The sequence below is a fragment of the Dryobates pubescens genome, chromosome 4, assembly GCF_014839835.1.
Source record: "Dryobates pubescens isolate bDryPub1 chromosome 4, bDryPub1.pri, whole genome shotgun sequence".
Lineage (NCBI taxonomy): Eukaryota > Metazoa > Chordata > Aves > Piciformes > Picidae > Dryobates > Dryobates pubescens.
Window position 1 is genome coordinate 30,090,242 of NC_071615.1, and position 22,653 is coordinate 30,112,894.

General features: G+C 38.5%; 1 protein-coding gene across 5 annotated transcripts in view; it reads right to left on the minus strand.

Moving 5' to 3' along the window:
* Window positions 1-22,653, minus strand: part of SUGCT (succinyl-CoA:glutarate-CoA transferase) — a 484,791-nt gene that overhangs the window by 455,192 nt on the left and 6,946 nt on the right. For all 5 annotated transcript variants that reach the window (XM_054161377.1, XM_054161379.1, XM_054161378.1 and 2 more), the window contains exons 4-6: window positions 19,252-19,337; window positions 18,422-18,472; window positions 14,102-14,222 (exon numbers count right to left, since the gene is read on the minus strand). In XM_054161377.1, the coding sequence (XP_054017352.1) occupies window positions 14,102-14,222; window positions 18,422-18,472; window positions 19,252-19,337 (258 nt within the window). The remainder of the gene's footprint in view (window positions 1-14,101; window positions 14,223-18,421; window positions 18,473-19,251; window positions 19,338-22,653) is intronic.

The following is a 22,653-nucleotide window of genomic DNA, read 5'->3' on the forward strand; positions in this document are numbered from 1 at the left end:
GAGAAAAGCCAAAATCTAACAGACGCATTATATGAAACTTTGCAATGTCAGGGCTGCCAAATATGTTAGCAAAAGGAGTAATGACTTTTGGAAAATGCTTGCCATGTGTTGCTCAGGAGGAAAGGAAGTACAACTTCCTGGGTAGGCAAGCTTACAGGAGATCAGAGCTGATACGAGAAAGGTGAAATCGGAGCAAACCATCAAGAGAGATGAAAGGAGTTTGAAAAACACAAATGACTAACCTGAAGTCAGCAGGCATAAAATCTGATCAGCCTGACAAATAGAGTTCATTTCCCAACTGATGACTTTGAATGTGTACAATACCTCAATTATTTTATTGCTTTTATACACATGCTTGTTTTACACTTTCTAGCCCTGTATTTTAAACAGTCAGGAGGTGTTATAAATTGGAAGGCAAGGATAAAATATCAAATACAAACCTTTCTACTAGGATTTAGCTACTGAAAGCCTCTGCCAGTTGTCCAACTCCATTCAGTTTTCATGTGATCTGGGTACTCAGCCTCACAACCCTCCTCTGAAAACACCAAACCACACTTCTGGGACACAGCCACAGACTATTTCAAACCATGCAAGCCTGGGTTTTCAACAGGTTTTTAATCAGGCCTGCAAACTTCTGGGCCATATTTTCTAGCTTTTCAACATGCCAAACGTAAGTTACAAGAAAGCACTTCTTCCCTCCTTAACCTAAACTCTAACTACATAAGAGATATCTTTTGCTGTCACTGTCTTTTGTTAAGTCAGCTAAAGTTTAACTTGTCACTCTGAATTTCAAGGCAGCTTCCTAATCCAACTGGAGTCATTCTTCTACATGATCTCAGAAGCGAGTGTCACCTGTTGTGACAAACCAATGCAGCATCATCCAGTGAAGAAGATGACCTTGACTAAGCACTCTGCTACATCTAGGAGTTGAACATCCAAGTCTGAACGAGTATATGCACTATGAATCTGAATTCTCCCCCTAGTATCAAGCAAACACAACACCAGTATAGAAGTTTTTCTCAACTTTCTAAGCATTTCTTCAGGAATTTCCAAAACACCTCTGTAAAATTTAATTCCCAAAGAGGATTAGGTTATATGGAGTACAACATGTTCTTAAAATTTCAGGCTGCCCTTTCAACCTCAGGATTTTACTGATATTTTGAGCCTGATAATAGTTCTCTTTGATTTATACACAAAATACATGCAAACACCGCAACCCCTACTCAGCTCAGGGAAAGACCACACACACCCCTCCTGTTTCTGAAACCATGAACTGCAACATGAATTGATTTGCAGCCTTGATACAACATTATTTTTCTGTGCAAGCAAATGAAGGTGTATATCCCACCTTGAAGTTTAAATGAACTGTTGTTGCAGATCAAATGGAAGTGGAAAGTTGCAGTAACTTAACAGAACACTAGAGACTAAGTGAACATAAAGAAAAGTTAAGAGCCTTTTCTTGGAAAACTATACAAAAGTGATCTTGAATATTCTTAACATTAACAGAGTCCTTAATTAAACAATACATAGTTAAATATAACAGTTGCTGATCATTTACAGGAATTTAGTATGTGGAGTGGTAAAAAGTAAACTCATCTGGTCACTTGACACAGCTGAATCTAATAACTGATTAATTCAATGTATTGCCTAACTTGAATATTTTTCTAACAGATATTTTGACCCTTACAAAGGGTCATATCTGAAAATAATCTTTGCCTTCATAAAAAAAAAAGAAAAGAAAAAACCAAACACCCCATAGTGGACACAACTGATATTTCACAATCTTGGGTTTTTCCCTCCCTCTATAAAGATTTTCCTAACAGAATTACCTCTAATCAAATTCTCTGACTCATATCTTATTGATGAGAATGCCTTCTAAATAAAGAAAAACAATACAAAACATCAGATACCAGCTGCTCACTCTGAACAACTGAACAGACTTTTCATTGGACAGAGAACTCATCTTGGAACAACACTTTGTGAAAGTTTTCAGAACTGCAATAACATTAATAGAATTACAGTAATTTATAGCAGAGGAGATATAGCAGAGGTATCTTTACTTCCAGACCATGTACTTCACTGTATTTGGGGTCTTCATTCTGACTCATAGGACCACAGAATTGTCAGGGCTGGAAGGGACCTCAAGGATCATGTAGTTCCAACCCCGCTGCCATGAGCAGGAACACCTCACACTAGATCAGGTTGCTCAGAGCCATATCCAGCCTGGCCAGGGAGGGCTTCTACCACCTCCCTGGGCAATGTTAAAAGAAGGTAAGATTCATTAGAAATTTTGCCCCCACGTATCTTAAGACCGTGAGTTTAGTTTGACACACACTAAAAAAGAAACTGACAACCAACTATATATTCTATACCCTGAGCAGGTACATGGTGTGCAACACTAATTCTTATTGTATAAATAAGACATTTCACAGTATCACAGTATCACTAAGGTTGGAAGAGACCTCAAAGATCATCAAGTCCAACCTGTCTCCACAGACTTCATGACTAGACCATGGCGCCAAGTGCCACGTCCAATCCCCCCTTGAACACCTCCAGGGACGGTGACTCCACCACCTCCCTGGGCAGCACATTCCAATGACGAACAACTCTCTCAGTGAAGAGCTTTCTCCTCACCTCCAGCCTAAACCTCCCCTGGCGCAGCTTGAGACTGTGTCCCCTTGTTCCAGCGCTGGTTGCCTGGGAGAAGAGACCAACCCCCTCCTGGCTACAACCACCCTTCAGGTAGTTGTAGAGGGCAATGAGGTCACCCCTGAGCCTCCTCTTCTCCAGGCTAAACAATCCCAGCTCCCTCAGCCTCTCCTCATAGGGCTTGTGCCCAATTTGTTTAGGAATAAGTGCTTTGTAGTCATGGTTTCATGGAATCATTCTGAAAGGTGTACTATCTTAATAGAGGTGACAAAATTTTGGCCTTCCATTCTCCTCTGGAAAAGATAGGGTTCACTGCAGCAGGTCATCACATCAGCACTAGAGACTCCTCCCTAATTGCAGTATCCAAGAGGACTCTACTCCTAGACAAGTCACCCACCCTACATACTTATTAGAAAGCCTTTCTAAATGTTTAGTTAGAATATTTTCTTTTTTTACCCAAAAGTTTAATAGTTACTTCTTGTCCCATGTACAACAAACAATCATTCTTCTCTTCTCTTTACAGGAACTTATGGGAAGGATGTTATTCACAAAACGATTCTCATGACACCCTTGCTTTGCAGTAACATCTACAACTTCTAGTGACAGTTTCCTCTACAAGACAGCTTGCAGATCAGTGGGTTTCAGCCAACTCTGACATAAACACTGGGATACAGAATGCTTTTAATGTTCAAGTACAAGGAAAAGTGCCAGACACTACCACCATTTTGGTTTCTAAAAATTACAAAATACAGGCTGTTTTTCAAGTTTGTGTCTTCTACACCCAAAACTGTTTTCTTTGTTAGCCACTGACAAAGCATTTTATTCTATCACAGTATTTTAAAAGCAGAAGTAATGAGGACCATATGCCTACTGGAAAACATTGTCAGGTCAACACCAGCTACTTAGTCTTCCTACCAGTCTAGCAACACCCACAGAAAATGCCATCAATGGGTACAACAAAGACACTGGGTCTTTGCACCATTTTTATAAGTCATATTCATTTCTTTGGTGAAATCTCAAAACCTCACCATTTTAAACCATAAAACACACACTTGCACAAAAGAAAAAAAATAATAATTCCTGCAATCTTCATGTGAAGTAAGTCCATCAGGCAAGGCACAAAGATTAAGGCAGTAATGTAAAGCAGTTTTAAGACAGGAGATTCCCTGAAAACTATTTTCTTTGGAAGCCAGCAAAGCAATCTTTAGTGAAAACAAATAAATGTTTGGTGATCTTTTCTTGGGTCTTTTCTTTAGAATAATAGAGCTCAAATACAACAAATACTGCTTCACAAGAAGCCTACTGCAAGGCTTCTGAAGCTGCCTAAAATCTTACAGCTTATTTCTGTAAGCTAGGCATCAGTCCAAGTATAATAGCTACTGAAAAATAAACATTAAACCATCAGTAAGTTCTTCACAATTGTACTGTGTTGCTATGCTGTTCATATCCAGAATTTCAGTGCCCAATCTGGTTTCATTCACTGTAAACTAACCCAGTGTCAAGTATTACAACTCACAGGCTCTCTGTCTGCTATGGTATTCTTCATTAGGACAGAGTCCAAAAGCCTTAAGTTTTAGATTTTATACAAAATACTGCTATTTAGATGAAAGAACAAGCGACAAGCATGAAGTCATAAGAAAAATATTACTTCCACACACAGCTGAAAGCCAGTACTTAATTTTAAAGCAAGGAATGACTTGCTTTTAAAGCAATCATGACTTGTTCATTAAACTTCGTATAAGCTTCATATTGAACAACGAATGGGAGCAGAGTGTTTCAGAACAACACTCTTTTTCAACTGTTTCTTATTCCTAAACTCACAGGATTTTGGAATTCGTGACTGAAGAAGTAATACTGGAAAAAACCAGCAAAGCCCTCCTGCTAGGATGCTTAGTGCCAGTGAAAAAGGCTAGCATCCTAGCTGCTGCTGTTGGACTGATGACAGAAGCAGCACAAACTCAAAGATTTAGTGGGCTGCCCACCTTCCTGGAGGTATACAGCAAATCTGAATCACGCATGGACATCAATCCCACCAACATGGAAGGTGTCCTGTCAGCTCCCATCTGTTTCTCAGCAATCTTTGTTTCAACACATCTCCTTTCAGCTTCCACCCTTTTCCTATTAGTTTGGATTACTGATAGGTTTGGGAAATTTGGTATATATGGATGCCAAAGACCCTCAGTACTGGTAAAGCACTACAAATCTCAGACAAATACAGGTTTCTGGACTAAATTATACTTCATACTAGAATGTAAAACCATTTCTGTAGACACATCTCTGAGCAGACCAATTTTACCAGCAAAATAAAAGTTTTGTCAATATAATAATTGATAATGGATTTGTCAATGCAATATTTGATAATGGATTCTGCCAAAACAGCTAAGCCCATCAGTGTTCACACCTCTTCACACTCCTTACCTGGACAGCTGTGCTGACAGAAGCCTGCTGTATAGAGAACAGTCTCATGCTTAGGTCCAAAAAGTTTGTCAAACGGCTGAATTTTACAGAGGCCTACTCTTTCAAATAGGCCTTTTGGGGATTCCAGTATGTTAATTTTATGAGCAGCAGAGAAACAGATCAGCAACACTGATGAGCAACACAAATCTGTTTTAAGTAGAAAAATAATCTTTCGGTAATGCATCTTGACAGAGCACAGCTACATTTGTCCTGTACAAGATGATGCCTTTGAAGTTTAGTTTTGTTCTCTGGCACCCTAAAAATGCACCTTTATGATACTTATATCTGTGTACAATACAGGTTAAAGAGCATTGTTGCCATTACCACTAGAAGAACTTAAGACTCCAAAAGTCAAGTTCATTTTGCTTCTTATTCAAGTAAGAGCTAAGAAGTTGAATTGCTCTGCAAATCATCCCTGTCAAACCTTGCCATTCCAGAGTTTACCCTGTGACCTTTGGAAGCCAGCATTCTCCAAATGAGTTGTGAAGGTGTATTTAAGGGAATTTAGTCCTGCAATTGATATTTGGACAACAGTTCTATTAATAACACTCTAGTGGGTCTGAGAGCACAGCAAATCTGTCCTTGTGCTGTGCCTATGGGTGTCAAAGTTTGGCTGGTGTCTGGAAAGCACAGAGTAAAGTGAATATAGAAACAAATGCACTAGATCAGACTTAAGGCCCAGCTAGCTGCATCTTCTGTGTCCAGGAACAGAGAAGAACAAATGCCAGTACAAGCAGGATAAGCCTATCTAATACTTATATTGAGTACTATCATAGCTTCCAACAGTTTGCAGCCGACAGTCTTCTTGAACAAGCAGATATGGTTTTAAGGCTTTTGGTTGGCTAAGTTTTAACCCCCCCAGTTAATCTTTAGAGTATGATAGAACTAAGAGGTAAAGTTATATGACACTTCCCAAATCAGCTGTTAAGGAGTAAGACACACAAAAACCTTGCACTCTTCAGCTGCTCAGACTAAGCAGACACTTTCAACTTAACAAGAACAAACAGATTTATTTCTCTCTTTTAAAATGTTCTTTAAGCTTCAATGATTGTTTGTTGCTACTCTTACCTATAGTCATGATGAAGAAATGGAACGTTAAATATATTCATGAGGTGTTAATGTCTACATATTATTATTTGCATTCTCCCAGAGAAAGCAAAAGTAATTACAAACAGCCTATGACAAAAACCGGGTTCTTCACCAACCATGTCACTTCAGCATGCAATGAACTGCTCCATTCTAAAATGGTCACAGTTGACGATGAGAATAGGCTTTGCATCTGACTATGCTTATGTTTTCAACATAAACAAGAAAAAATAAACAAACCAGATCTACAAGGACTTCAAACACCATTACAACGTTTTAACAAGCGATCCCAAAAATTTACATCCTATCCATCAGGTTTCTAAAGCATATGACCCTTAAAAAGGAATATGAAGATGTAAACAATAAAGTAGAAGTCAAAGTAATACAATTATGTGTAAGCTCTTTGCAAGTCTGATTAACAGCGAAGTCATCTTTTCCCAGTCTCCCTCAGAATAATCAGGATTATTTTAGCTATTTTTCAGCATGAATAAAACATATCACAAAATAACTTAAGTCCACATTAAGAAAAAAACACCAAATACATCATGGGGAAAAAAAATACTGGGTCTAACACACTCATATAAAGTTTTTCTTTTGTGTCCAGAAAAGCAAAAGTGGTAAACACCTGAGGAGCAGGAAAGATTTAGGAGATGCTAAGCAGCAGAAATGAAGAATCAGTTTCCTCGTACAGCATCAGAAAGAGCCCCCTGCTTGTATAGCTGTGCTTCAGTAGGATAGAAATGGGCACCACAGGTTGGGAAAAGTAGTTAAAAATTCCCTCTGGTCTCATCATCTATTTCTGAATAAAGCAGATGAATGCTGGATGTTTGTAACATAATTTGCTTTATTTTAGATATAAATGGCATTAGAAAAATTAAATTTAATGTAGTTAGAATTGAAGTTTATGCTTCATATATTTTAATCTGGGAAGAAATACTTGCCACAAAGTACCAATCCTAAAGCCAGTAGACTTTGTTCTGGAATGAGTCTCATGCCAAACAAAAGGAGATTTGGGGACTTTACAGGTGACTTTCTACAAGATTGTGCCTCTGCTTCTCTCTGTCTTAACATTTATTGCCAAAATGAAGCAAATACTTAAAATACGATAGACCCTAAATACATAAGGGTGATTTTCAGAAGCCTCAGCTATAGTACCCTCTCCCTTTAAATCAATGTGTGTCTCCTTTCAGAGTCTCCTCCCTGAAACTTTGCATTTACAAAGGTCACCTTTTGGTCCTAAAGAACATCAACAGCACATACTGCTACACCACGATAAATGACTCAACCAATTAGCCCACAAAAGCAATATAACTGTAATACCCTAGGGCAAATTCACCATGCTGGTTTATAGAGATAGCTCTGGTTGTTTTCCTACACACCAATACCAAGTGATGCAAATGTATTCTGGCTGGCCTCAACAATTCATTTTTGTACAGGAAAAAAGTTACATGAAGATAATTCTGCTGGTAAATTTCCTGAGAGAACAATATGTACCACAAAAGAGCACCACAAAAGCATTCTTGTGCTGCTGTGGTGATTGATTTGCTATATTCCTAGAAACAAAAATTGTTTCTTCGTTTACAAAAACAAGGCACATTTTTCTACATTATAATGAAAGAAGTACTTCTTTTTTACATCATTGAAAGAGAATTTGAACATCTGCATTTCCTCATACAAGCAAATTTTCTGCCTTTTTAAATTAGTTTTTTCTGGTGTGATAGCTCAGCCAAAAAGAAAAATTGACACAACTCAGATATCCAGATGATATAAGTGGAAGTTCTTCAGGGCAAGGCACAAATCTGTTTAGATGTCTAGAAAGAAACCAGGTCTCTTTTACTCACTTAAGAATACAAAACTCTACCTCTCCCACACAGTTTTTGTCTAAATACTAACTTGTAGAAATTCTACTTGCAAACACAGTATAGTAGAAATAGAGATTAGAATTGTCACATAAGATTCCTTAGCTGCTCTACTCACATGGTGAATGTAAAAAGCAAGGAATGACAGTTTGAAACTGTTCTACAACCTAGGGAGAACCAGCTCCTTGGCTTCAATTTACATCAAGCAAACTTCCAGCCGTAACTTTGACCTCTTTAACGCCCTACCAAATTTAATCTTTGTGCATTATAATTTAAAACTGTTCCAAATTCTTACAGAAGTTTGTATTTAGAATTAGTATAATCATACAAGCATCAGTACATTATTACACATTGATGGCCACCTCAGATATTAAAGTAACTTCACATGCAAAGCATAAGAACCTCTTAAAGCTCCTGCTGCACGCCATAAAGTCAGTTCTGTCCTGCAAAAGGAACCAGTTACCAATCGGTGTAAACATGTAGTTCCCACCGAGAATTACAAAGCACCACAACAGTGCAAGTCAAAAAAGCATTGAAGTATTCAATGAATCTCTCTCTGCATCTAAAAACTGCAAAGTCAGGCCATCACTAAATTTGATTATGAAGTTCCTTTCACATCTTGATCCCAAGGTACACAGCAAACAACTGGCATCACTTAGTTTGGTATTTGAAGGTATTTGTTTCAAACTCCCCGAGTGAATATCTTCATAATGGTGCTTACTCTCCTGATCACAGAATTGTCTATGCCTTCAACTCTTCTAGCATTTTGCTCTTAAGATATGGCAGCAGACTCTGCAGAACATTAAAAGGCAAAGCTTTCTCTGCAGTGCACTACCAACTTTAAGTAGTAACCCTTCCAGCTTCACAAGATGCCCTTATTTACTACTACTAAGAACAAAAATGACTAATAGTATATCTGTATCATGTTACTTTGCCTGCTGCTCTTATATTAACAATTATGGGGAGAGGCTTGATTTTCTTTTGTAAGGCTGGAAGACTCTATATCAAATCAAGCTCAAGTAGAAGCTCCACAGTTTTCCCCCTACAAATGCTTAATTTTGTCACTGTCAGCACTTAAGTTTATTCCTTGAGACTTGCAGTCCTGTGATTTTTGTGTTTAAGAGAGGTATAATGTTCACAGTTATCCAGACTTGCATCATTGTTCTTAAGATAGATTAAGAACTACTGGAAGCATGACACCCAGTTTGTTCTGACAATGCCTCTTTTGACATATCAGTCTCTGACAATGCAGCATCTTCTATTATTAGAAAAAAATACATCCATTGAAAATGTCTCTATGAGCATCTTTTCCAGAAGACTGATACCAAGACATCAATCCTCTTTTTTGCACTTTCCATCTCCCTTAATTACTTCCTTCACTAATTTGTTCCTGCTTTTAATGTTATCTGAAAGACTCTTTCAACTCTTAAAATTCTTAGTTAAATCCCTTAATTTCCATTCCATTCTGCCCATCATCCTGCTTGTACTGGCTATTTGGCTTAACCAGCCCACACATTTTGCTGTGTCACCTTTTTTTACCTCAATTTTTTTTTTCCCCCAATTTTTTCGGGTCATTCTGCCTTTTTGTAATTAAAAAAAGTCCTGGTTTTAGTAATTTTAGCTTACAAATTTTAATAATTTTTGAACAGACTAATGATCAAGACCACTTCCATAGTTGATTTAGTGTTAACTGCAACCATTGCTTGAGCCAGCTTTGGAATATAACTCAGTTTCCTACTGCTATCAATAAATAATTTATAGCATTAAGAAATATGTATATAGTGTTGTCAAGCAATCAATTTGTACCAGGTTGTTGTATCCAGACTATAGCCATTTAGAAACCACAAGAACATCAATCACAAGAGGAAGTAGTGGGCACAAACACACAGACACTCTGTGACATCTATAATTTTACAGACCAGAATCATTTGGTAAAAGGGAGTCCACAAATCTGTACCCAATCCAAGGCAATTCCACATCTCACCACAGTAAGTTCACAAATTAGAGGATGTGAAGAACACTTTGGCTAGCATTTACCCAGCAAAACACACTGCAGTTGGCTTTTCTTGACAAAGCAGGATATGAATCAAACTTCTAACACCCCAGCTTCTCATCAGAGGCTGCTATATGTTATCACTACAAAACAAAGAAATACTAAATGTGGTTTATTTTTGTAAATGGGTGGAATGGAGAATTATTTTCCTTCTAAGATTCATGAAATCACTCAAGAGACAGAAGATTTACTTATTTTTCAAGAGAAGTGTTCATTTATGGAACTTAAGGACTTTATGTACATTAAATAAAAGCTATATATACATGTACTCAGCTCTGGAGAAGCCACACCTGAAGTATTGTGTCCAGTTGTGGGCACCTCAGTAGATGAAAAATGCAAAGGAGGGCAACGAAGCTGGTGAAGGGCCTGGAGAGTAAATCTTATAAAGAGTGACTGAGGGAGCTGGGGCTGTTTAGTTTGAAAAAGAGGAGCCTGAGGGGAGACCTCATTGCTCTCTATAACTACCTGAAAGAATGTTGTAGAGAGGCTGGTGCTGGTCTCTTCTCAAAGGTAATTAGTGATAGAACAAGAGGGAATGGCCTCAAGCTGACTGGGTAGGTTTAGACTGGACATTAGGGAAAAAAAATTCATGGAAAGAGTGGTCAGGCATTGGAATGTGCTGCCTAGGGAGGTGGTTGAGTCACCAACCTTGGATGTCTTTCAAGGTTGCTCAGATGTGGTGCTTGGGGATATGGTTTAGGGATGAACCTTGTAGAGTAGGGTTATTGATTGGACTTTGTGATCCTGAAGGTCTTTTCCAACCTGAATGTTTCTGTGATTCTGTGATCAATTCCAGATTCAGAGCCATATAAAACTCAGGCAACGCACAACACTTTATGTAAAGAGTGGAAGAAGTTTTACTTATTTTTTGCCTTTTCACAACAATACTGTTTGCCAACAATCAAATCAGCAGTTTAGTACAATCAATTTTTAATTTCCAACTAAAGCTCTTTGGGATAGAGACTGCAAATCCCCAAGAAATGTAGTCTGTTACAGTAACAAAGTTAATAAAAATACCAATCCTAACAGCCTGCTCTTCAGAGTTTCTTTTGGGTGAACCAAGAATATTTTTTAGATTTCCCAGGATTATCATTATGTATTCAACTTCTTTCATGCATAAGTACATTAAAAAGTCTTTACAGGAGTAAAATTTCTTTGAAAGTCAGAAAACTACAAATCACATCCATATTTTAAGGCAAAAAAAAATAAACTAGTGAAATAATAACTTTGTAATGGCATGAGCAACCTGTATATGACACAAAGCATTAGGGAGAAAAAGGGAGGAGACAAATGGGGGGGAAAAAAAAGTAACTATCTTCTGCAAAACCTGCACTGTCAAATCAGCAAGGGGATGAAGCAGAGAACCTAAGAAGAGCAGCCTTCATCATTCAAAAATCAACTACAAAATTGTTTCTAAACATACTTCCTTCGGAGCGGAGGCCGTAAGAAAAGGGCAAAGTGCCTCGATTTGAAAGCAGTGTTGTCCTTTTAAACAGCGCCCCCTCCTGCTCAGAAATAAATTGTTACCGTCTCGGGGGAAGCACTCCGAGACTTCACCAACAGCACCAAACCTGGTGACCTGCACATGATTTACCAGCCAATTTTCAAAAACTCTATCCAGCCTCAACCACAAAACTGTCAAAATATATTATATTTAAATTAGTTCTAAGATTACTCTTATCAGCAAAGCCAGCTTGTGAGTGAGAACAAACAATCCGAAGCTCAAGAACACTCAAAATCAGGAGGAATGTTGGGGAATATTCCAGAAATCCTCTCAACAGCCACTGCAGGGATGGATCTGTTCAATCAGAGCTGCTTAGATAAGAAACTCGGTTTGGTAATCACACCTTCCAAAATGCTGTAATTGAGACAGCATCTGGCTTGCCTATAGCTAAACTCTTCACCCATACATGACCCTGAACTTTCTGAAAAATTAAGACTGTACTCCATTTTACAATCCTTAACTATCCAAAATGTAGAGATGCAATTCCATTACAGATACTATTCCTGTACTTAAGAAAAGTTGCTCATTTGTGTTTAAGTTATGAAGCAGTACATCTTCTGACTTCTAAGGAGCACATCTTCCAGATACGACACCCTGCTGCATGTGCCTATTCAGCTGAACCTGTCACCTCCGTGTATGTTCCATTGGCAAAAAGGCATTTTATGTAACAGAATCTAACCTTGATCTCTAAGCTGTGTAACAAGGTTTATGGAATTTCTTACAGAATGTTTCTGCTGTTCTTCAGCACAAAACCAGAGAGAGGGGCACATTTGTTCTGCTACATTAGAAAAAGCAACTTATAGCTGTTTCCTTAAAAAACTTCAAGCATTTCTGTTCTTTGCAGTGAAGACTTAAAAGACAGGGAGACCTTTTTGTAATGACTATGCTTTTTTTTACTATTGCTGGTACTTTTTATTTCCACTAGAAAATCCCAAAGTCCAGCTTTAAGGTATAATGGGAGCTGAGAAATGCACACTCTCCAAGGAAATATTTGTTGCTGCTTCAAGGCAAAGATTCAGTCCATGAAGTGCATGCCCCATTGTATCACACATCTGAGCAGTTTGCTCTAACTGTCCTCACAGACCAAATAAGCATGTTCTAGCCCAGTTTTCGTTTATAATTACTGCTCGCACCTATTGTGCATGAGGATAACACAAAACCCAAGCATAGTAACAAAGTATCCTGCTTGATTGCTGCTAGCACTAAAACAGAAAAAGATACCATTTGTATTATTTTCCATTAATTATGAAGACATCAACTAAACAACAACAAAACAAACTATCAAAAAAATAACCACATGACCAATTCCAGTTGTGAGGTTACATGCACAAACAAATGTGGAAAGCACTGTGGTAAACAGCCACTGACTGACCTAAAATGAAAGAGACTGAAATAATGAGATGCTCTGCAAGCCCTGAATATAAATTGCCTTTCTGCTGTTGATTTCTTCAGACGTTCGCCGCACAGACATGATAAATGTGTCGTAACAGACTAAAGAGCTATTTGGTTTCTATTGAACAGCATCAATACCCAGTGACTAAAAAGACAAAGCCATTTATTCTTCAGAAATTTAGAGGTATAGGAAGTTTGCAACTAAGATTTTAAAACAATCTAAAAATATCTGTGACTTCAATGGTTTAATATCATTGTATTTTAGCAGTAGTCTTTATATGCAGACCCTTAAATTTTAGTGCTTGATCAAGATTTTTTTGGGGTGGTTTTTTGTCATGGGTTTGTTAGGGCTGTTTTTTTCTTTTGGTTGGTAGGTTACTGTGGTTTTTTTAAAGCAGTTTTTCAGACCTGGAAGTTATTGTCACATATATGCAGTTCCCAATTCACAAATCCATAGAATGGTTTGGGTTGGAAGGGATCTTAAAGACCATCTAGTTCCAATCCTCTCTGGCATCAGCAGGGACACCTTCCACTAGACTAGGTTGCTCACGCTGATATTCATGTCTACTTTCTTTTCATTCTTCCCAGCATTTATAAAGTACCTACAACTCTCCCACCATTTCAGTGACCAGGCAATAGACTGTAGCAAATTAACATAAAACTTTCATGAAGGTGTAACTGCACAATTCTGAAGAGAGAGGCTTCATGGCAGTAAAGAACATGAAGATTACCAGATTCAAATGTTGCAGTATGGAAACTGGTAACAGTAAAACTATTGGGGAAAAAAAAAAATAAACCTGAGGTTTGGGCTAGTTCAACACAAAAAACTAAGTAGTCCAGCCAATCCTGGCTCCTTTGAAGTCAACAGGAACATGCCAGGCTGAAATGGTAACATTGCTGTTGAACAACTTCTAAGCTGTTGATGTGGTTGCTGCCTCCCAATTTTTCTGTATTTGCTTCTGAACTGAACAAACTCATTTAGTCTTCCAATTTTGCTTAACTGACATCAAAATAATATATTTTTATATAACCACATGATTTCTCTAACAAGTTGACTGGAATAAAGGAAAAAAGGAACACAAGTAATTGAAATCAAAATACCTGTTATTGAGCAGTACACTATGTGAGGAGCAACCTTTTTAATGTCTTCATAACCTAGACCCAGTTCAGACAGTTTTCCAGGGACATAGTTTTCCACAAAAACATCAGACACTGCTGCAAGCTTCAGAAAAGAAAAGGATAAGCAAGATTTGTTAATGAGTTTCCAAAAGTCCAATCAATTCCTCATAGAACTTAATTTTAAAATCACATTAATTAAAATGGCTCCAGCCTTTCTGACAAAACAAAACTTACAAACCTAGAGACATATTTTTGGCATGTTAGACTGTGCATCTCTGCAAATACATACTAGAGGTGCTGCCTGTCTAGGAAGGAGATTGTCAAAATCCTGAAGCAACTAGACAAAACTATGAAATAATCATATGATCAGTATCACATCAATTTCCCAAGCCCTGACAATAGTGTACAGAACAATCATCACCTTTATATCACAGTTTCACGGTATCTGCACTTAGCTTGAGAAAAAGGGTGGAGAAAGAATGCATCTTTAGCCTTCACACTTTCTCTACCTTAGAAATAATTTTATAAATTGCAATCAATTATTCAAAATTGACAAACAATTACCATAACAGAGGACATGTACCCCACTTCCTGTATGCAGAAGCAGAATAAAGAATCCAAAAGTTTCAGACATTCAATTTAACCCAATAAAAGTCCTCTGAGTTAGAACTGAGCTGTCATGCTCTGCAATGTGACTTTCTCCACTACATCTAAACCGGGTGCAAGCCGGAGAATAGAAGGTTCCATGGAAACAGAAGGAAAAACTTTTTCACTGTGAAGGTGATAAAACACTGGAACAGGCTGCCCAGAAAGGTTGCAGAGCCTCCTCCTCTGGAGACATTCAAAACCCTCTTGGACATGTTCCTGTGTGACCTATTCTAGGTGATCCTGCCCTGGCAGGGGGGTGGGACTAGATGATCTGTCAAGGTCCCTTCCAACCCCTAATGTTCTGTGATTCTGTAAGTGAATGGCCTAGCCCAAAAAAATCTGTTGAGGTTAAAAGATTAACATATAATCTTGATGGGCTTTAAATCACATCTTTTTGTTTGTTTGTTTTGTTCCTGTAGAAGTCATAGATATAGATACACCAGTTTCAATAAGACTAATACTAATTAAGAACTGAAGCAAGAGAACTACATGTTAAAAGAATGACATATGCCTTAGGAGAGTTTTAGCCTTTTTTATTTCCTTTGTTGTGGGGGAGGGAGGTTCTGTGGGAATCCTGTAATTGTGCTATTATGAAAGAGCAGACCCTTGGACAAGCATTTTGGAGCACTGTGCCAAAGGAAGAAAAGCAGGCAGAACTCCCCATGACCAGCTTTCTTCAGCTCACTTGGTACGACTGACAGAATTCTCAAAACTGTGCTTTTTGTCACATACCTGAAGACTCTCCCCTCCTGTGTTTTTAATAAGATTCTAGATTCTGGGACTGAGATTTGCCCTCTTCTACCTATATGGAATTTATGACACTGGGAAACAAGATTTATTCTAAGCATACTACTTTTCTCCAAAAAAATTATAGCCTCATTACTTTTCTTTGTAGGGCTTAGGGTCATGACAAAAATCATATTTATGCATGTGCAACCTGTCAGAAACTTGAATTTCTTCTTGCCATCAATTACTACAGAGACATGAACACTACTTTTCATAGTAATGATAAAGTGCTGAGCACCACTCGATTGTATACACATCTGTCCTGAGGCAAAAGCCTATTACAGATAACTTCCCTTTACATATTCTTTTTGACAAAACTCCAAACAGAAGAAATTACATTCTGGTTCCATTAGAGATGCAATAATGGAATGTCAAGACCTCTGCATCAAATATTTTCCTGAAACTATCACTCTAAATGAAGCAGAATGATGAACAACTCCACAAGTAGAGTAAAATTTCAATAATGCCTCCTCACTTCAGTTCACAATGTTGCTATAACACAGACAGGGGTGCCACGGATTTAAGGAAAAGAAAGGTATAGTGGTTATGAAAGCAATTTTAATAACAAATAGAAACTATAAGAAATTACTTTGTCACAGGAGATCACCTCATTTCCACAGCCAGTCTAGTAAATATTCAAGTTAGTTCTCCCACTGGTAATTCTATATATCACATCTTAGGAAATAATTCTCATACATGCTTGACTATTTCAGTGACATCAAGCTAAGGGAAAAATTAATAATGCTGCTGGCAGGAACCATTTGTCTGTAGCTCTGTGTGTTCACTACAGCCAGCTATCCTAGTTTCAGCATCATGATAGCTTTCTATTACAAGGGCCTTACAATTATATTACCACTAGGAAGAGGGTGCAAAGCCCAGCACCGAGCTGGCAGCAAGGAGGCTGTTCTTGCATGGCAAATAAGGGAGAAGAAAGTTGACGCTTTGTTTAACAAATTATGTGGAATTTGAACTCAACCAGGCACCTGAGCCTCAGGCTTAAGGGTTACCCTGCATATTCTTAAGTCACCAGCCATTCAAATCCACAGACCACAAAAAGGCAGAAAGTTACACATTTGCTATCAGAATCAAGGAACAATCTTCCTGCACAAATGTGATGATAAGAAAAGGGGAAATTCCTAACTACAAATACTGGCAGTCACATAAAAAGCTTATGCTGAACCCATCTTTTCTCTAGCTCATCCTGATTCATAGGCTCCGCTGCCTTTAACTCTTCAAGAAGGTCCAGACCGCACAAGTGGACATTCTGCACAGAGCGGTTTTTCTTTTGCCATTTTTAAAGGTCAAATGACAAGCTAAGTCTTCTCATGTGAAAAGACCCATTTTTAGAGCCCTTATTTAGAATGTGATTAATGTATCCAAAAGTACATCTGTGTTACACCATGCAAAATGATTCCAAATGACAGAAGGTCAGCATGAGACAACAGTGAGCTCATGCACCCCAGAAAGCAAACCATTTCCAAGGCTGCATCAAGAGAAACGCTACCAACAGGTCAAGAGAAGAGATTCTTTCCCTTCACTTTGGTTTTTTGGGAGGCCACTACCTCAAATGCTGCATCCAGTTCTGGTATCCCCATCATAAGAAGAACACAAAACTGTTGGAGCAAGTCCAGAAGAGGGCCACAAAGATGACCCAAGAGCTGAAGCACCTCTGCTATAAGGCTGAGGGAGTTGGGGTTGTTCAGGCTGAAGAAGAGAAGACTCTCTGGGAGACCTTATAGCTGCCTTCCAGTACCTGAAGGGAGCATGCAAGAAGGCTGGAAAAGGACTGTTTTATTGATAGTTTTAAGCTAAGCAAGAGCAGGTTTAGACTAAACCTTGGGAAGAAGTTCTTTAGTACAAGGGTGGTGAGACTCTGCAACAGGTTGCCCAAAGAGGCTGTGGAGGTGTTCATGGCTAGGTTATATGAGGTCTTGAGCAACCAAGTCTAGTTGAGAGCATCCCTGCCCATGGCACAAAGGTTGTAGTAGATGATCTCTAAGGTTCCTTCCAACCTAAGCCATTCTATGGTGATGACAGTGTCTGCTTTCAAAACCCTGAGAAGATAAACATACAGGTTCATAATAAATCAGCAATAAATAGTTCTGTTCTGCAAAGAGAAAAGGCCCTGCAGAATCCTCAGCTTATAAACTACAAAGACTTCCACATGAAGAGTCTCTTATATAACTGATGGGGAAGAAAACAAAAAAAGAAAGCAAATGAGACAACTTCATCTACTTCCTTTTCATGCAATATTCCCAAAATAGTACCAGACAAATTCCACTTATTGCAGGACAGTCAGTGAAAAAGTTACTGGAAATAATACTGAAACAGTAGCAGAAGCCACCTCACCTTTAGATGTGCTAGTACAGTGGCACTAAATATACAGCATTTGCTGGTCTTATGTTTCTCAAGAAATAGGAAAGGCATGAAAGAAGCTGTGTTGCTTTTATTAATTTCAAAATTGGGAAAAAAAAGATTACCATGAAGACACCCTTGCATTCTGAACTCTAATACTGAAAAAAGGACCTAATATTAAGTTTGACCTACAGGACAGTACTTGCCAGGCTCAGTAGCTCATCTCTGTAAACTGCTCACTGTTAGACCTTTCCCTTACAATATTTCATCTGAAGCTTCTGATGACATTTTAAAGTAAATTTTGTATCTAAAAATCATTAGAAATTACACTGAATATTAAGTCCAAAACCACAGGGTACAGAGGCTATGTACTGCAATTGAGAAATTTTATTACACACATGCATATGTAATTATCAGATATCAAATTAATACTTAAAATGAGGAGTTTATTCTTTAATACCCAGCAGGAAAACAATATAAAATAGGCAAAGTCTGCATGCTATCAAAACCTACCTCTCTGATTAGTTTTGCTCCTCTTGAGTCCTTCATGTTGATAGCTATACTCTGGGGATTAAAAAAAGAGAAACAACACAAAAACACCACCACAGTAACTTGTGTGAAAGTCCTTCTGGTGATTATCATAACCAACAGCCAAGTTCCACACTAGAGCTAAATAAAGTAAGTACATTTTGGATGCAACCCCCACATCCCCTTGCAAAAAAAAAAATCTGTTGGTAATGCAAGCTGAACTGTCTCACCATTGCATCAGACAAGAGCCAAAACAAGTCTGACAGAACCGCACTGAAATCTGCTCACTGTATGTTTACAAGGCACCTACCACTGCAAGTACGCCTTGGGACCAGAAACATTTGTTACAATGTCAACAAGCCATTAAACAGCTCAGGAATCTCACAAAATTTCATCTTAATCCTGAAGCTGCACAAGCTACCTTCAGCCACCCTAACTGTGGTGTGATGGCTGCTCTCCCCCAGCTTCAACTGCTAGCTGATGCAGGCCAGCTGAGCTGATGCACCTGAAAAAAATGATCCTTCACATAATATAATCCTTACTTTTCAGTCAATTTACACTAGCAGCTGAAGACTGGCAGGACCACTCCTGCTTTTCTGAATTTGTCTCAGCTGACCAAAGCACCATATCAGAGGTTTGCAGGGTTTTCTACCTTCAAAAGACCGTGTTTTTCTCTAGAAATTCGTTCATCGTAACTTAAGGCCAACACAGCTATTGTTCCATCAGACATGCTAAGAGCCCAACAAAGAACTATCATGCCTTCAGTTGTAATAACAGAAAACATAGGTTAATGTTCAATACCAGACATCATTTACCTTTTTGTTTCTATTAACACTGAGAAAATAAATACTTTCTGTTCCAACAAAAGGTGGGCCCCAGGCTCTTGTGTCATCACCAGCTCCTGAAAGAAACAGCATGACATTTTCATAGCTGTTCAGTGTCTCACTGCCAACAAAGAAATAGAATAAAAAGTTTTGCTTCAACAGCATATGTAAACAATCTAAACTCCATCTAGCAGGCAGGACAAAATATAGTTTTATAAATATATTTTAGGATATTTATTAAAAAGGGAACATGATTAAGTGAACAGTGCTTGCTAGCACTGGGATTGCCTTTTGGTTTCAAAATACCAATATACAGCCACACACCAGCAATGTATATCTGGGGTTTTTTGTTGGTTTTGTTTGTGGGTTGGTTTTCTTGGCTTGGTTTGTGGGTTTGGGGTGGGTTAAGTTTTCATTTAGTTGGCTGGTTTTGGGGAAGCGGATCTTTTGCTTTAACTTAAAGCAGAGATACAAAACCATTCTTTCAGGCAATCTGGAAGAATGTAGTAGAACTCTTGACCTGCACCAAATCACACAGTGTGTGTAGTCACTAAGACACTCCTGAAACACCCTGGACAACATCCACCACAGATCAGCAACAACTTGTTAAGCTACGTACTGCAGAGCACCAACTAAAAGCAGCACCTGCTATAGCTGCTGCAATCCCCCACCTCCAGCCCTTACAGACAGGCAGGATGGCATTAAAGCAGGTGCAGACACTGAGATCACTTATGCTTAATTTCCAGTTTTAAACCTTTCTTAAATGTCACAAAGACTAGCAATCTATTTTAATTAGAATCTAAACTATGATTGGCAATCTATTTTTATCAGAATTAAAGCTAAATTTAAATCCAGATATAATCATCATGCACATTCTTATATCTACTTGGTAGCTTCACACAAGTGAAAATTTTTCTCCATAAGGCAACATAAAAGACTCTTTGATAGCAGCAAACAGAAAAAGCTGAAGGACCTTGCATATATTATATAATATAGCCACTGTCATGATTAATGCTACACACTATAGTAACCCAAAGTCTATAGCCATTTAAAATCAGCTGTGGCAGAAGCTATATAAACATGTCAATTACTCATCGATATTTGTCATATTTAGTATCTCACAGAACTATTTTGATTCATGCAGGAAGCTGGGGGGGAACAAAAAAGAAATCTCTCTTCTGTATGCTACCATTTCAAACTGTCCAAACAGAACATTTCAGTCATACTTCCCACATAATGTGGCTATGATCCTTTATGGATTAAAAGCCCTGTGAAAGCAGACATCCTCTCATAGAAGGAGCCTACTACTCACATTCTAAAATGTTTGAAAGTCAGAATTGCCAGGCTGCCCTTCTCTTTTAATCACAAACCAAAACTCTAATTGCTGAAATGAAAATCCCCAAAACCATTAGTGCATACTTAACCACTTGCATTGCTCCATCCCTACTAGCTAGATAACAGAAATAATACCACTGTCAGTCTCAGCTGAGAGAAATGAAACTGATGCAGCTTCTGCCCTGTGACAAAAATGAAAACGTTTGAAACAGTGGTGAGTGATTAAGGATGGCCACAGGCTGAAGCGACAAAACTTTTCTAACACATTTAATGTTTTGATAACTATTCCAACATCCAGTATTTCCTACCTCAAATAAAATATAGACAACATAATATGTTTTATTGTGTGTGTGATTATCTTCACCAGCTCTTTTCCAAATTAAAGATAAAATAAAAATAAAGTTAAAAGGTAAAAACTTAAAACATGGAAACTTAGAGAAGGAAAAAATACATGACATAATGTGCAGCTGCTGTGGTATAATTACATTCCTTGAATGTGCAATGATGCAGAAAACTGAAAGCTAAATGAAGGGAATATTCCTTAAAAAGCACTAAATGCCATGAAAATTGTCATTCTTCTTCTATGGTCCTAGGAAGTATAAACTGTAAAGCATTTTTTACCACTACCCAGTCAGTAACAAATCTTTGACTAAGAAATACATGCACCAAGTGAAATAAGAAAACCACTATGTTAAGCTAACTACACCAAAAATAAAGTAAATTCTATTTATGAATCACAGAAACATTCAGGTTGGAAAAAACCTTCAGGATCACAAAGTTCAATCAATAACCCTACTCTATAAAGTTCACCCCTAAACCATATCCCCAAGCACACATCCAAACAGCCTTGAAACACATCCAAGGTTGGTGACTCAACCACCTCCCTGGGCAGCATATTCCAACACCTGACCACTCCTCCTGTGAAAAACTTTTTTCCTAATGTCCAGTCTAAACCTACCCAGTCAGCTTGAGGCCATTCCCTCTTGTTCTATCACTAATTACCTTTGAGAAGAGACCAGCACCAGCCTCTCTACAACATTCTTTCAGGTAGTTGTAGAGAGCAATGAGGTCTCCCCTCAGGCTCCTCTTTTTCAAACTAAACAGCCCCAGCTCCCTCAGTCACTCTTTATAAGATTTACTCTCCAGGCCCTTCATCAGCTTTGTTGCCCTTCTCTGCACTGGCTCCAGCACCTTCACATCTCTCCTGTACTGGGATGCCCAAAACTAGACACACTCAAGGTGTGGCCTCACCAGAGCTGAGTACAAGGGGACAATCACCTCCCTGCTCCTGCCAGACACAGCATTTCTGATACAATCCAGGATGCCATTGGCTTTCTTGGCCATCTGGGCACACTACTTGCTCATATTCAGTTGCACATCAATTAGAACCCCCAGGTCCCTTTCTGCCAGTCAGCTCTCCAGCCACACTTCCCAAGCCTGTAGTGTTGCTTGGAGTTGTTGTGACCCAAGTGCAGGACCTGGCCTTTGGCCTTGTTGAAGCTCATCCCACTAACGCTGGCCCATCGATCCAATCTATCCAAGTCCTTCTGAAGAGGCTCCCTGCCCTCATGAGGATCAACACTCCCACCTAACTTGGTGTCATCTGCAAACATGCTGATGACACACTCTGTGTCTTCATCAAGATCATCGATAAAGATGTTAAACAGAAGTGGTACCAACACTGAGCCCTGATCTTAGAACTGTCTCCCTCTTTTCTAATTACATAGATTACTTCTGATCCAAACACATATATGTGGAGCACAGTGCTAAGCTTAAAGCTAACAGATCATCCCTGTATAAGCAAACCTACTAATAACTATTTCTCTACCACACTAGAGCTTCTAGTTTCTCCAAACCTGAAAAATGCTGGCTCAAAAGTATCGACAAATAGCTACAAAATTAGCACAATGCCATACACACAGTCACCAAAAGCACAACATCATCAGATAAACACAACCATTGTCTTTCTCAATATTTTTGGAAGGTTTCAATCTTGCATTCTCAGTCATGTATTGCTTAAAATGCACACACAGCTACTTGTTAAACTACTCCCCCTTC